The sequence below is a fragment of the Heptranchias perlo genome, chromosome 33 (assembly GCF_035084215.1).
Source record: "Heptranchias perlo isolate sHepPer1 chromosome 33, sHepPer1.hap1, whole genome shotgun sequence".
NCBI lineage: Eukaryota > Metazoa > Chordata > Chondrichthyes > Hexanchiformes > Hexanchidae > Heptranchias > Heptranchias perlo.
In genome coordinates, this window is record NC_090357.1 from 5,149,953 (window position 1) to 5,165,276 (window position 15,324).

Below are 15,324 nucleotides of genomic sequence, written 5' to 3' on the forward strand. Positions count from 1 at the left end.
GACCCAGACATGTGAAATCAAGTTAAATGGCCTTTGTAACTTAAGCTGTAGGTATAGACAACATTCCTTAACTTGTATTGGAGAGGAAAAAAAACATGAAATCCTGAAGAGAAAATTCAAATGTTGATGGCACAAAATTGGTGGCACATTTCTAGGGCACTTGGAGCATGGTTCCCTGGAAAATTTTGATTTTTTTTTAATGTTAATCTGATGCATACTTAAGCACTGCTTCCAGCTTCTCCCTTCTTCTCTCCAGAGCGTCATTCCCAGCTTCTGCCCCTTCCCTCTCATCCATTTTTCACCCCCTTCCTTCCATTGCCATGTATTTCCTCTTTCCTCTCCCCTTCATTTCCCATTCCCTCTCCCCTACATTGCCTGTCCATTTGCCTCTTTCATTGCCATCCTTTTCACATTTTCCTCTTTTATTGCCATTCTCCCTTTCACTGCCATCCAATTCACAAGAACATAACAAATAGATTCAGGAGTAGGCCACATGGCCCCTTGAGCCTGCTCCGTCATTAAATAAGATCACGGCTGATCTTCTACCTGAACTCCACTTTCCTGCCCCATCCCCATATCCCTTGATTCCCTTAGTCCAAAAATCTATCGATCTCAGTCTTGAATATACTCAATGACTGAGTATCCACATCCCTCTGCGATCGAGAATTCCAAAGATTTACTACCCTCCCTTCTTGTGCTGCCATCCTTCCCCTTTCACTGCCATCCATTCTACCCCTCGGTGCTCCCTAAGTCCCTCTTTAATCTGAGTGGCTAACGTACTGGAACAGGTTCCTTGACCCTCTCAATGCCACACCCAGCACAGGATTGCAGCCTCTAGATAGGGTAGGCAGGAACTCCTATCCTTGTAAGAGTTCCTGCCTCCAGTGTATTAGTCATCAGATTTGAGGATCAGGAGCCCAGTCTGCTATTAATGTCACTGATTGCTGATGTTGACTAGGCTCCTATAATGATGATTGTCAGCATGATGTCAGCAGGATGTCAGCAAGATGATGCATCTCGGCCTCCTCCCGATATCCCCACCATCACGGAAGCCAGTCTTCAGCCAATTCGATTTACTCCACGTGATATCAAGAAACGGCTGAGTGCATTGGATACAGCAAAGGCTATGGGCCCCGACAACATCCCGGCTGTAGTGCTGAAGGCTTGTGCTCCAGAACTAGCCGCGCCTCTAGCCAAACTGTTCCAGTACAGCTACAACACTGGCATCTACCCGACGATGTGGAAAATTGCCCAGGTATGTCCTGTCCACAAAAAGCAGGACAAATCCAATCCGGCCAATTACCGCCCCATCAGTCTACTCTCAATCATCAGCAAAGTGATGGAAGGTGTCGTCGACAGTGTTATCAAGCGGCACTTACTCATCAATAACTTGCTCACCGATGCTCAGTTTGGGTTCCGCCAGGACCACTCGGCTCCAGACCTCATTACAGCCTAGGTCCAAACATGGATAAAAGAGCTGAATTCCAGAGGTGAGGTGAGAGTGACTGCCCTTGACATCAAGGCAGCATTTGACCGAGTGTGGCACCAAGGAGCCCTAGTAAAATTGAAGTCAATGGGAATCAGGGGGAAAACTCTCTAGTGGCTGGAGTCATACCTAGCACAAAGGAAGATGGTAGTGGTTGTTGGAGGCCAATCATCTCAGCCCCAGGAAATTGCTACAGGAGTTCCTCAGGGCAGTGTCCTAGGCCCAACCATCTTCAGCTGCTTCATCAATGACCTTCCCTCCATCATAAGGTCAGAAATGGGGATGTTTGCTGATGATTGCACAGTGTTAAGTTCCATTTGCAACCCCTCAAATAATGAAGCAGTCAGAGCCCGCATGCAGCTAGACCTGGACAACATCCAGGCTTGGGCTCATAAGTGGCAAGTAACATTCGCACCAGACAAGTGCCAGGCAATGACCATCTCCAACAAGAGAGAGTCTAACCACATTCCCTTGACATTCAACGGCATTACCATTGCCGAATCCCCCACCATCAACATCCTGGGGGTCACCATTGACCAGAAACTTAACTGGACCAGCCATATAAATACTGTGGCTACAAGAGCAGGTCAGAGGCTGGATATTCTGCGGCGAGTGACTCACCTCCTGACTCCCCAAAGCATTTCCACCATCTACAAGCAACAAGTCAGGCGTGTGATGGAATACTCTCCACTTGCCTGGATGAGTGCAGCTCCAACAACACTCAAGAAGCTCGACACCATCCAGGACAAAGCAGCCCGCTTGATTGGCACCCCATCCACCGCCCTAAACATTCACTCCCTTCACCACTGGCGCACAGTGGCTGCAGTGTGTACCATCCACAGGATGCACTGCAGCAACTCGCCAAGGCTTCTTCGACACCACCTCCCAAACCCACGACCTCTACCACCTAGAAGGACAAGTGCAGCAGGCACATGGGAACAACACCATCTGCACGTTCCCCTCCAAGTCACACACCATCCCGACTTGGAAATATATCGCCGTTCCTTCATCATCGCTGGGTTAAAATCCTGGAACTCCCTTCCTAACAGCACTGTGGGGGAACCTTCACCACACAGACTGCAGTGGTTCAAGAAGTCGGCTCACCACCACCTTCTCAAGGGCAATTAGGGATGGGCAATAAATGCTGGCCTCGCCAGCGACGCCCACATCCCATGAACGAATAAAAAAAAAACAAACATTGGCGATTGGCATGTATGCAATAATCTATGGTCAGCAGAATGGCAATCTTAAGCATGCTTTTGAATTAAGCCTCAGGCCTCTGCACCTCATTTGCCAACATTGGATGCTCGCCATCAGACTGTTCTTTGAAACTGGAAGAAGAGTTGAAGGTTGACTGGTGGGAGACCAAGGATACCCTTTGCAGCCACGGCTCATAACACCTCTGCGAGAACCACTCACAGTAATGGAGCGCAGGTACAATGAAGCACATGTTACAACAGGGTAATATTAGATAATACAGTTGGGATCTTGGTGTAGCGCTTTAGATGTCTAAATTAATTGGAAGGGATGGTGGGGCTCTTAAAGTACAGCACTTCCAGGATCTCGAGTATATTCACTGTCTCCTATATGCTGCATTGCTTCGCTCTGCAAAGAGATCTCACCATGCAAGAAGAAGAGCAGAATGCTAAAGCCCTGGAGAAAAGGTGACTGAAAGTGAAAAGAAGGAATTAACTCCAGAACCACCGTTGTAGTAAGGAAGACTTCTGTGGCAGGCACCAATCCAAGATGCTTTCTAGTAATTACCAAAGCAGACCTATTTTTAAAAAATCGTCAATACATACATGCAAATTTTCCTTTCCCAAACCACCTTCTCCAACACTTTCCTGCAATGTTCCTCAAGTCCCATCTATTCCAAACTTCTGCTCCGGCCCTGCCTTATCCTAAGTACTGACACATAAATAGTTGGCATAATACACAATTCAAGTCACTATTTTTATTTCTACCATAATGTGTATCCAGAGAAATTGTCAGGAGAATTTGCTACGGTATTTTCCCTTTGTGTCTGTTAGTTGATTGCAACATTGCAGTGCGAGTTACTTTGCCTTACTGCTGTATCTCAGTGATTCCATAATGGAAAGAGTAAGTTTTCTGGCTGGCTACGAGGTTCCATCGTCAGCCTGCTGGGATTGTGGTTGCAATCCGATGACCCCGCAACGCAGTTAGCCACATCTGGTACTGTTCTGACTTTTATAAACATCCAGATAGATAATTATACAACTACAAATATTCTGTTGAAGTCACTCAACTGCCATCCATTGGTTGTAAAGTGCTTTGGGTCATTCAGAGGGAAAACAACAACTTGCATTTATTTTGCACCTTTAACGTAGTAAAATGTCCCAAGGCATTTCACAGGAGCATTATCAAACAAAATTTGACACCGAGCCGCGTAAGGAGATATTAGGACAGGTGACCAAGGTGATGAGGCTCTATATATAAAAAAGGATATGTTGATAGGGTGAGATGAATTAAGGTGGAAGGAGGCTCCTGTGGAGCATAAACACCACATGGACCAGTTGGGCCGAATGGCCTGTTCCTGAGCTGTAAAATTTTATTTTTATGTAATTGGGACTAGATGGTTGACGGCATCGGCATGAAAGCACTCAACTTGAATAATATCAGAGAAAATACCATGTGATGATAGTGGTGCTCCAGTGTAGTTAATGTGGCCAACATTGTGACATTTTTGAAGTCAAGGGAAAGGAAAACCGGGGAGAGGGTATGATGGGCAGTCGATTCACTACCGTCAATTTCCCACCCCCGCTGAAAGGAAAATTACCTAATGGCATTTTCTCTGATATTACTCAAGTTAAATGTGAGTTTTCATGGCAGTTATTCAGTAGGACAATGTTACATGAACGGTATTAGCCATAAGTTCAATGGTTGACTCCAGCTTCACTGACTCCCCACTTCCTCTGTACACCTTGCCAATGATTTCCAATGTGACCTCCTCAAACTTGGTAAGAGATCTGGGCCCACTGCCAATGCAGCCCCGTCCAGCTCAGTTGTAGGCCATTTTGAACGGCTGCTAGAAGAATAACATTGATGTACTGAATGTTCATAGAGCACAGTTTCTGTGGCTTACTGCATGTTTTCACTGAATAGGCATCACCCTTTTTGATCTACTACCAAACATTCCTTATCAAAACTTAATTTGCAGTTTTTGCTGTGCGCAATCGTTTGCGTCTTTCATATTACATAAATATTCTCATTCATTGTTCTGGTACTTTAATGGCAATACTGCCATGGTTAGCATCCTCATGCTGGTTTTCATTGAGAAGCAGGGAAGGGCAGAAGTTTGCCAGTGTTGACTTTCTTGCATGCTCACTTATGGCAGGTGCATGTCTTACATGTAAAATATTCTTGACTTAACTCAGTGGATTTCTTGAGGCCTGTAATCTTTCTTCTGAAATCCCGCCAGGTTGCGAGCTAGCATTCACATGCTCAGCAGTCTGCTCAATAATGTGCTTCAGGAGAGGGCGGTTAACTGTTCCATTGTCGACCAACCTCCTACAATCAGAGCCCCTAGTGCCTGGTCATCAAAACTCGATTTTGCTCGTTCCCCTGTGTACATTTATTAACTTTGCACCCATTTTCACCACCCATTATCAAGATATTCCTGGCATTCTAAACTTTTATCTCCATGTAACATCCATGGTCCCAAGACTAAGAGGCTGGTGTTTAGGGTTAGCAAAATATAGAATGTATTATTGTGGTTAGTTACAGATAACTTAAGCTCTAAATGTTAACAATGTGTAGCCTGGCCCAGAAGCAGGCTGCTCACAACTTTTGTACAGAAATTGCACAGTTAACCATTTGCAGAATTCCAAATTTAAGTTTTCAACTATAGAGGTTAATATAAAATGGAACTTAATATAAATAAATTATTTTCATACAAGATGGATTCCTTTACGAACTCTTGATCTTAAGCTCTAACAGTTTTTAAACTCAATTTGTAAATGAGCTGGATAGAGCTAACATGCACAATTTCTATGTTTGAAGTTGCTACTTAATGCTGTAAAGGGTACTGGCCAGGGTTATTGTTGCTACTCTTTCGTTGGATGCCTCATTGTGTGATAAAGCACACACAGGTAGATCTTAACTTTGTCCGAATGCGTAAAATGAGTGATAGCGAGTCAGCAGCCCGTTTCACATCTCTCTCGATTTTTATTTCCGTTGACTTCAATGAGATGTAAAACAGGCTGCCGACTCGCTATCACCCGTTTTGCACCATCGCACAAAGTCAAGATCTACCCCTGTATGTTGACTTTCATGCACCAAAGAAAATCAGCAAAATCATGGGTTAGAAACTGTGCTTTATAATAATTAAACAGCATAAGCAATGCTCAGTTAACCCATGATTAAAGCAAAAACAGTAATTTCTGGTCTATTATCTCACAATCTTTTCATCCATAAGAGATACTTAACACTTTTTTGGATGATGAAAGACTATAGCTTCATTTATATTTGTTACCGTTTTACAACCTCATTTACACGATAGGGTAAATAATTTCCCCATGCTTGATGGTATTATGACTTGGCTCTAATTCACACAAAATGACTGAGGCCTTTTAAGGTTCAATGGACAACTCCTGAATTAAATATGTTCCCAAATGCAAATGATTGTCCTTTCTACAGTATTCCTTAGTTCCTCTAAATTAAAAGTACCCAAGAACAATTGTTAAATGGCTCAATGGTCAAAATTACTGTTTCGGAATAGACAGAAAAGAATAACAGGTAGAAATATGTTTCAAAACTGTGATACATCTCAGAGTTCAGATGGTATTGAGCTTTGCTGTTATGGTTTTTCAACATCACATCAACCTCTTGATGTGCTATTGCATTTTAACACTCTAACATAGATATATGTGCAAAAGATGAAAACACAAAAGGTCAAATGTGCTTCTAAGCACAACTATGGTTTGAATGGACTGGTCCTATTGTGACATTCTGAAAGCTCAGTTCTAAAATTAAGCTTTGTTTTGGTTTTGTTTTATCACATTTTCTTGTTTTTTGCAAGTAACAAAACGCATTTTTTGCGCGCTTTTAACGTAAGTGCTAGCCACATTCTTAAAGCATTGCAGATCCTACTTATTGAAATTGTAAGCAAATTAGGTCAGTGCTCTTTTGTAATGGTCATTCATCCATGCTATTCCAGATTTAATGGAAAGCTTACCAAACTAGTTTAAAAAAATAACAGAAATCACATTTAAGGAAGGATAAATATTACTTTTCATGAAAGAGGAGCAGGACATTGGTGAATCAAGGACAATTCAAGGGGCCATAAGAATTGCAAGAACATTTCACAAAGAAAAGCAGCAGTCATTTGTTGTGTGCTGGTAAGGTTATAAGATCTCAGCATGTTTATTGTCATCTCTCCCCCCTGAAATGCAGGTTTGGCCATTTATTAAAATAATGTCACAAATAAAATTAATAATGTGAAATTAATAATGCTCGTCGGTAGCAAATTAGAGTATAAATGCAAATTATGATAATTATATCACAGATTTCCAAAATATAACATTTTAAAAGAAATTTCTCCTGAAATGCTTACTGTTGCTGGAGTACATGTCCACAGGTGCTAGCTGCTCTCTGCTTCCTTGTGTAAATGATTTTCTTGATCTGTAAGCCAAGATGCCAACTTGCAAACAGTCTTGTCTGACAGGCTAATCGCAGAATTAGTGTTTAAAGCACCCCTTGCCTTTCACAGGAACCTTTAATTTGTCTATTTTTTTTGATCAGAGATTTCTGGACTCTGAGGCAGACATTGCAGTTTATAGTGAAGCTATTGGAATCCATCTCAGGGATACCATATGGTGAAAATAACATCTATACAAGTGACGCATGTCACAGGATGAAAGCTCTACATTTGTCACGACAATGAATTACTTTGGAATGGCGACCAGGACATCAGAAGAAGTCCTGCTGCTCTTTGAATAATGCCATAGGATCTTTAACATTCATCTAAACCAGCAGATAGAGCCTATCGTTATATAAAAAATGTGCTGAATTTCCTTCTTATTTATAACTATATCAGTTGCACAATTAAAGATCCCATGACACCATTCGAAGTAAAGCATGGGCGTTCTCCTGGTATCCTGCCCAACATTTATCCATCAACCAATATCGCCAGAAACAGATTACCTGGTCACTTATCCCTCATTGTTGTTTGCGCACAGCAACAATCAAAAGTAAAAACTAAAGCGCTGATGTCCTGAAGTTGTGAAATACTTTTTTAACATAGACTTCTTAAATACACAACATATTCAATTTCATCTTCTATTTTAATTCCTATTGCAGGAATGCTGTAAAAATTTTAATTTTGAAAGCAATATTTTATTTAGTTTCCGTTTGAAATTTGAAGCAAATCAACACATTGAAGAGAAGAAAATATTTGTGTATTTTATAATTTATTGTTTTAACTTCGTACCAATATATTTTTCCCCTATTGATGGTTTTACAGTGAGTAGAACCTGCATTACATCTGTTGTATTCTGCTTCACGCCCTGCGTAACACTATAATAAACATTATTCACATTCCACTAAAGTACAATAATTCTGGAACAAAAATTAATAATTGAATAAACATACCTCTACATTATAGTTACACTTACGTTGCAAGTGTTAGGATAAGTTGCTGATGAAAAGTGCTGATGGGAGTAGTTTATAGGCCCCCTAATAGTAGCTATATTGTTGGATGGAGTATTAATCATGAAATAATTGGATCTTGTAACAAAGGTAATGCAGTAATCATGGGGGACTTTAATCTTCATATAGACTGGGCTAGTCAAATTGGGAGGACTGTTTCGAGACGGTTTCCCAGAGCAATACGTCATGGAACCAACCAGGGAATTGGCTATTTTAGATCTTGTATTGTGTAATGAGATAGGGTTAATTAGTAATCTCACAGTAAAGGATCCTCTGGGGCAGAGTGATCATAATATGATAGAATTTCACATTGAGTTTGAAAATGACATACTTAAGTCCGAAACGAGAGTCTTAAACTTAAATAAAGCCAATTACATAGGTATGAGGGGCGAATTGGCTAAGGTAGATTGGTAGATTAAATTAAAGGATATGACAGTTGAAAAGCAATGGCAAACATTTAAAGGAACATTTCAATATTTTCAACAAATGTACATTCCATTGAGAAATAAAAACATCATGGGAAAAGTGATCCACCCGTGGCAAACCAAAGAAGTTGAGGATAGTATTAGATTGAAAGAAGAGGCCTATAATGTTGCCAAGAAGAGTAGTAAGCCTGAGGATTGGGAGAGTTTTAGAAACAAGCAAAGGACGATCAAAAAATTGATAAAAAGGGAGAAAATTGAATATGAAAGTAAACTAGCAAGAAATATAAAAATGGATTGTAGGAACTTCTACAAATATGTAAAAAGGAAAAGGGTAGCAAAAGTAAATGTTGGTCTCCCAGAGGCTGAGACAGGAGAAATTGTAATGGGGAATCAGGAAATGGCAGATGCCTTAAACAAATATTTTGTATCTGTCTCCCAGTAGACGACACAAAAAGCATACCAGAAATAATGGGGAACCAAGAGGCTAATGAGAGTGAGGAACTTAAAGTAATTATTGTCAGTAGAGGAAAAGTACTTGAGAAACAAATGAGACTAAAAGCTGATAAATCCCCTGGACCTGATGGCCTGCATCTGAGGGTTCATAAAAAGGTGGCTGCAGAGATAGTGGATGCATTGATCTTCCAAAATTCCCTAGAATCTAGAAAGGTCCCCTGCTATTCTAGAAAGGAGGAAGAGGGTTGTGAATCTTTGGAATTCTCTACCCCAAAGGCTGTGGATGCTGAGTCATTGATTATATTCAAGGCTGAGATCGATAGATTTTTGGACTAGGGGAATCAAGGGATATGGGGATCGGGCAGGAAAGTGGAGTTGAGATTGAATAGCAGAGCAGGCTCGAGGGGCCGTATGGCCTACTCCTACTCTAATTTCTTATGTTCTTCCCCATTTCACCAGAAACATTTCACAAGCCAATTCTGATAACACAGAAATTCTTACAGCAGTATTGAATGATAGTCTAATCTTAGTGATTAAAACTTGAATTTTTTTATATTCCTAAAATCCTTTTTGAATTGCACCTATTTAATTTAGGAAATACTATCTATGAAATATTATAGTTTCAAAAAGCTAACATCAGAATGTTGCTATTCCTCTGCATATGTTGTGATGTGCACCTCCTCTTTTTCTCTTTTTTAATTTTTTCTTTATTTTGTGACTTTTTTTTACATGCCCTGGCTATCACTATGTAATGAACTCAATAAAAAGTTAACAAAATAAATAATTTTTCAAAAAGCATGGTAAATAAAATGCGGGTTTGTTCTATCTGGAGCACATCCCAAGGCCGATTCAGCACTTGTGCCACTCTCAGCAAGGGTAACGGATGGACATTCATTGGCTATATGGCTGCGATTTCCCAACCTGCGCTCTCTGGAAGCATCTGATTGTGGAATCAGTCGTTTGTTCAAATATAAAGGTAGGTTCATGCTCACAAATTAAATTATGAAAATGTAGAAGTTGAATTATAAAATGACATTGCGTGATGTGTTTGTTGTTTGGATCACACCAATTCTCAGTTTTGCACAGTTCACACTAGGATTCATAAAATGTTCATCATTTACAGCAATTAAGTATCTTGTTAGCTGTGTAAGAAATGTGTAAGCAGCATAACTATAAGTGTGCCAGAGTAGATTGGTTTTCTGCCATTCCCACTAACAAAATTGTGTCTCTCAAAATCGTCAGCAGAAGAATCTGGTGAATTTTGATTGGCGATCGCAGTGTTGTGTACAATTTCTTACCAAGAAAGGAAAATATCCCCTGTTTATTTTTCTCTCGATTGTATATTTTCCAGCTGACAGTGCAAGTTGCACACAGTCTATATATGCATAGTGTGCTGTGTGATGACTGGTGTTATTTAAACAATCTACCAGACTACAGCATATTACAAGTAATAACATATTGCAATCATGTGTTCTTGAGAAAACCGTCCAGTTAAAAGACTGCACAAACTGTGGAATGGAGACTTTAGAGTCTATTTTCTGATTTATGAACTTTTAACGCATTTGTACTAAATTCCTCTTTGCCTTATTTTTAGACTGGCATTAACCCATGCATTTTAAAATGAGAGTACAGAGGAATGCAGTTCCAGTGTATTTAGTGTTCACAAAGAGGTTGGAAAATATACCCCTTCCTCCCAATATTCTCCATGAATTCATGATAGATGATTAATATCATGGGCCAATTTGGTTTTTTTTTCTGAATAGGAATCACTTTAAGCATAACCTTAAAATGTTGTGAACATTTCACATGCCGACACATCTCATGTTCACATCTTTTACTTGGATTGCAATCACACTGTGTGATATTAGCAACCACATTATATGAAAGCCCCCTGTCCTCTATTTTAATAAAAGCATTGACCCGTAAATTTTTTAAAAGGTGTCAGCCTTGGCTCAGTGGTAGCACTCTCAACTCTGGTTCAAGCCCCACTCCAGAGCACATAATCTAATCTAGTGCATTAGTGAGGGAGTGCTGCACTATCTGAGGTGCCGTTTTTTGGATGAGACGTTAAACTGAGACTGCCTGCCCTCTCAGGTGCAAGTAAAAAAATCCCATGTCACTTTTCGATGAAGAGTAAAGGAGTTATGGTGCCCTGGCCAACATTTATCCCAGAGTCAGCATCACTAAAACAAATTATTTAGTCATTCATCTCATTGCTGTGCGCAAATTGGCTGCTGCGTTTCCCTACATTACAAATGTGACTACACTTTCAAAGTACTTCATTGGCTGTGAAAGGTGCTGTTTAAATGCAATTTCTTTCTTTTCTTTCTAAAAGTGTGCTCCAAATTGTAAAATTGATGTTAACATTACACTGTGCAATTTCAACCCCATTATCAGGAAAATAATTACTAACTTAAAAAAAAAGTCAATAAAATAATGCAAAAAGAAAAGTCTTACCTGCTGTAAAACACAAGAATATAGCCGGCAAAATGTATATTTCGTGCATCATGTTAATTACAAAATATTTTCTCAGGAAATTCTTGGTATTTTAATTGTTTCAATAGCTATATATTTTCACCACTTTCGTGGACACCTTTTTAATGCAAAACATTTGTTTAAGAAATATAAGCTGGTTGAAATAAAACTTTTGAGACGTGATTGGGTCCCTTATCACCGTAGCTCTAGGTCCTGCTTATTGAGAGAGCTGTCATGACCACATCCGTACAACCTGTGCAGCTGGTTACTCAGTAACAAATCTAAAGAGCTGCTTCACACTTTGCTTCATTAGTTCCTGTTATGGAACCCAAAAAACTTACCATCACTGTAAAAATTTATTCGATTTTATGTCCTTTGATGCTTTGTTTTCAATCTACACTCCATGTGGCACTTGCTGTGAGTATTTGGCATCCACATGGAAATAGAGACTTGGCTGAGATTATGCCATGTAATATTGGTAACAAACACATTTATATGGGTACCCTGCCCACTATTTTGATGAAGATGTTACGCATTTAAGGGTTGACTCCTTCATACAAAAGTGTTAGCACATTCATTACTAGCAATGGTGTGCTAGCATCACACAGCGCGATTTCAATCCTATGTCAAACATAACATAAGAAAGCACAGAATAAGAAAAGGATAACCACCCTTTTCACGGACTATCTGTGTTACAGACTATCTGGTCATTTATCTTATTGCTGTTTGTGGGACCTTGCTGTGCACAAATTGGCTGTTGCATTTCTCTATATTACAACAGCGACTACACTTCAAAAGTACTTCATTGGCTGTGAAGAATTTTGGGACGTTCTGACGTCACGAAAGATGCTATATAAATGCAAGTCTTTGCTTTTCTTTCTAAAAGTGTACACTAAATTGATGTTAATATTACACTGTGCAATTTCAACCCACCACATCCTAGGAAAGTAATTACTAACCTTTTAAGCTTTAACAGAATAAAGAAGTGAATAAAGCAATGCAAAAAATAAAATCTTACCTACTGTAAAACTCTCTTTGCCGCCCATTTAATCTCCTGAGAAAGTTGTGGATAGATACTTCCTGATCCCCAAAGGTATTCAAGCAACACCCCAGAATATTTAGCCATCCTCACATTGCTACTATTCAGCCTTGACCTGCCCCCTTTCCATTGACAACATTTCCCTCCCTAACCCCCAGCCATTTTCCCCAGCAGCACAACCAATGTTATCTCAGTCTATTCATATCTCTGTTACCATAAATTCTATCCCCAACCAGAAGATTTTCTCATATAATTTCTCAAATCATAAAGCCATTTATAAAGAATTGTTAATGATGTTGCTAAACGTAGCACACGGAGGAAATCTCCTCACCCCCACCCCCCTCAACCCCCCACCCCAGATATACAGAATGAGCAAAAAAAAATGAGTGGGCCAAACAATGGCAGATGAAAGTTAATGAAAACAAGTGTAACATATGAAGGAAGGGAAAATGGGAAACGCATGTACATGAACGGTGCCGAAATAGTCAAGGATGAGGTTGACAGAGACCAAGGAGTCTCAGTAGACTCCATGGGGGGGTTTAGAACTCCCTCTGCCTGGCGGAAACCGGGCGAAATGGGAGTTAAAATCTAAGCGGTCCACTGTCCGCTCTTTTTGCACCCCGCGGCTAATTTAAAGCCGGGCTGCTGAGGCCGCCGCCTGACTCAGTCAGAAGCCTCATGAATTTATGCGAATCGGGCTGCTCTTAGATAGATGCTCTGCTCAGTAAGAGCTGCCAGACACCCAGTGGAGGCACCAAAAGGTTAAATTCAAAACTTATTTTTGTGGGGCCAGGAGGATCAGGTGTTCTCCTCTGGGTCCCACAAAGAAGGATTGGGCTGCTGCCATCCCAGACCCCACCTCTTCCTCGTTCACGTTATTGTCCCGAATCTCCTCCACTCCGGCGACTTAACTTGCCGTTTGCCAGAGGCATCAGGGCCATCTGGTATTGCACCAGCCCGAGCCCAGCGAGCAGCTTCTTGGACGCCTGTTTGAAATGGGCAGCTTGCTGGCTCGATTTAAATCCGGTCTGATCGTTAAAATAAACTGGGCCTCCTGCTTGTTTTTTGGCCAACCGCTCGGGAGTTAAATTCCCCCTAATGATTCAATGGAAATTGGATAACCCCCAAAACTGGGTGTGGGTGTTGCGGTGCTTGATTAACCTGCAGCCGGTCGTTGAGATGCAGGCAGCACGTGAGATTCGTGTTGCCTGATAATCTCCATGATTGCTGTGTGCAGCCAGCGCTACCTGTGCTGCTGAGTGGCTGCACACACCAGCAGGGGGCCCGATATGGGGCATGGCCAGCACTACTTAGAAGTAGCCTGCACCTCTTAAAGGGCAGGTGCACTGTCAATTCAGTCGGTAGTGGAAGAAAAGTCTAATGTCTGGACCTGCGAGAGAGTGCGCTCCAAGATTCTCCAATGACGCACTGAAGGCCTTGGTGAACGAGGTGAATGCACTGAGGGCCACCCTGTACCTGCAGGAGGCCTCCAGACACCAGTTACGGAAGCAGTGGGAGGAAGTAGTGCTGGAAGTGAGTGCTAGGAGCATTGCACCATAGACATGGATGCTGTGCAGGAAAAAGTTCAATGATTTGACATGTGTGGTCAAGGTGAGTGAATTCAAGTGTCAAGTGCCACATTCTACCAACTGCACTGCTGCTCCAATCACAACACCCCCCGTCACCCATCCACCAACAAACGCTTTCCATCTGCATGCAACGCTGCTCTTCGGATGCTGCATCTCACAGGTCACAAACACTCCAGCTATTTAAACACTTCAGTCACATCACCCAAACACCTTGCAGGACACTTACTGACACACGTCCCTCTGTCTTGCAGGAGAAGGTGGCGCATAACAGCCGGCAGCAGCAAAGACCTGGGGGAGGACAGGCATGCCTACACGTCCTCACCCCCATGGAGGAGACAGTGCTGGGGATCATTGGGTGGGCCGTTGCTGCGGCCGTGGCCACTGGGGTGCTGGAAGTATCGATGGTGAGGGTCTTTGTATGCCTAATTCACCTTCTCGGTTCCCACATCTCCCTCATCCCACAATCTTTTCTGACTCGTGCTGCAGATGGTGTCAGCACGCAAATCTTACTTTCTCCTCACCCCGCTCCACAACTCAACAGTCTCCCTTTGTCATTGCAGATACCCAAAAACTGGAGCAGGCATCATCCGAGTTGGAGGAGGTAGACAGTGACAATGAAGCCACACCGTCACTTGATCTGACACTTGCAGCCGCCAGCTCAGATACTGACACTACGTGTAGTGTAGAGGCTAGGTTAGAGGAGGGATCTGCATGTTGTGAGATACTGGGCACAAGTGCACAGGAGCCGGGGCAGGGGAAACGCATACCACAGGCGCCAGCTCGCCGAAGGGCGAGATTGCTCACTAGTTCTGCTGCAGAGGAGCCAGATGATGACTTCGATGGGCCAGTCTACAGAAGAAGGCTGATGGCCGTACACAGCCAAATGCTTGGTGCACTGGAAAGCCTGCTAGAATGCCTGCGCACTTGTCACAGGGCATGGAGGAGTCCACCTCGAACTTGGTACAGGGGCTTTTTGCAGAGTTTGGAGTCCATCCTTACCCACGTGGAATGGGTGTTCACCTCCATCAGCACACCTGTGGAACCCACCATGATGCAGCAGCTGATGATTGATATCACAGCATCCATTGCAGCACAAACATCTGCCATCCAAGGCCTGACTGCTGCTATCGTAGCTCTGGGTTCCACTGTGGAACGGGGCTTCCAGAGCGTCACAGCAGTCCAGCAATCTGT

The 15,324-nt window shown here is 42.0% G+C and overlaps 1 protein-coding gene across 1 annotated transcript in view; it reads right to left on the reverse strand.

Annotated features, from left to right (window-relative positions):
- The window catches only part of LOC137301426 (coxsackievirus and adenovirus receptor homolog), a 32,082-nt gene extending 20,347 nt beyond the window's left edge, over positions 1 to 11,735 (reverse strand). Inside the window, exon 1 of the mRNA XM_067970924.1 lies at positions 11,488 to 11,735. Within this exon, the coding sequence (XP_067827025.1) occupies positions 11,488 to 11,539 (52 nt within the window). The 5' untranslated portion in view covers positions 11,540 to 11,735. The remainder of the gene's footprint in view (positions 1 to 11,487) is intronic.
- Positions 11,736 to 15,324: the final 3,589 nt, after the last annotated feature.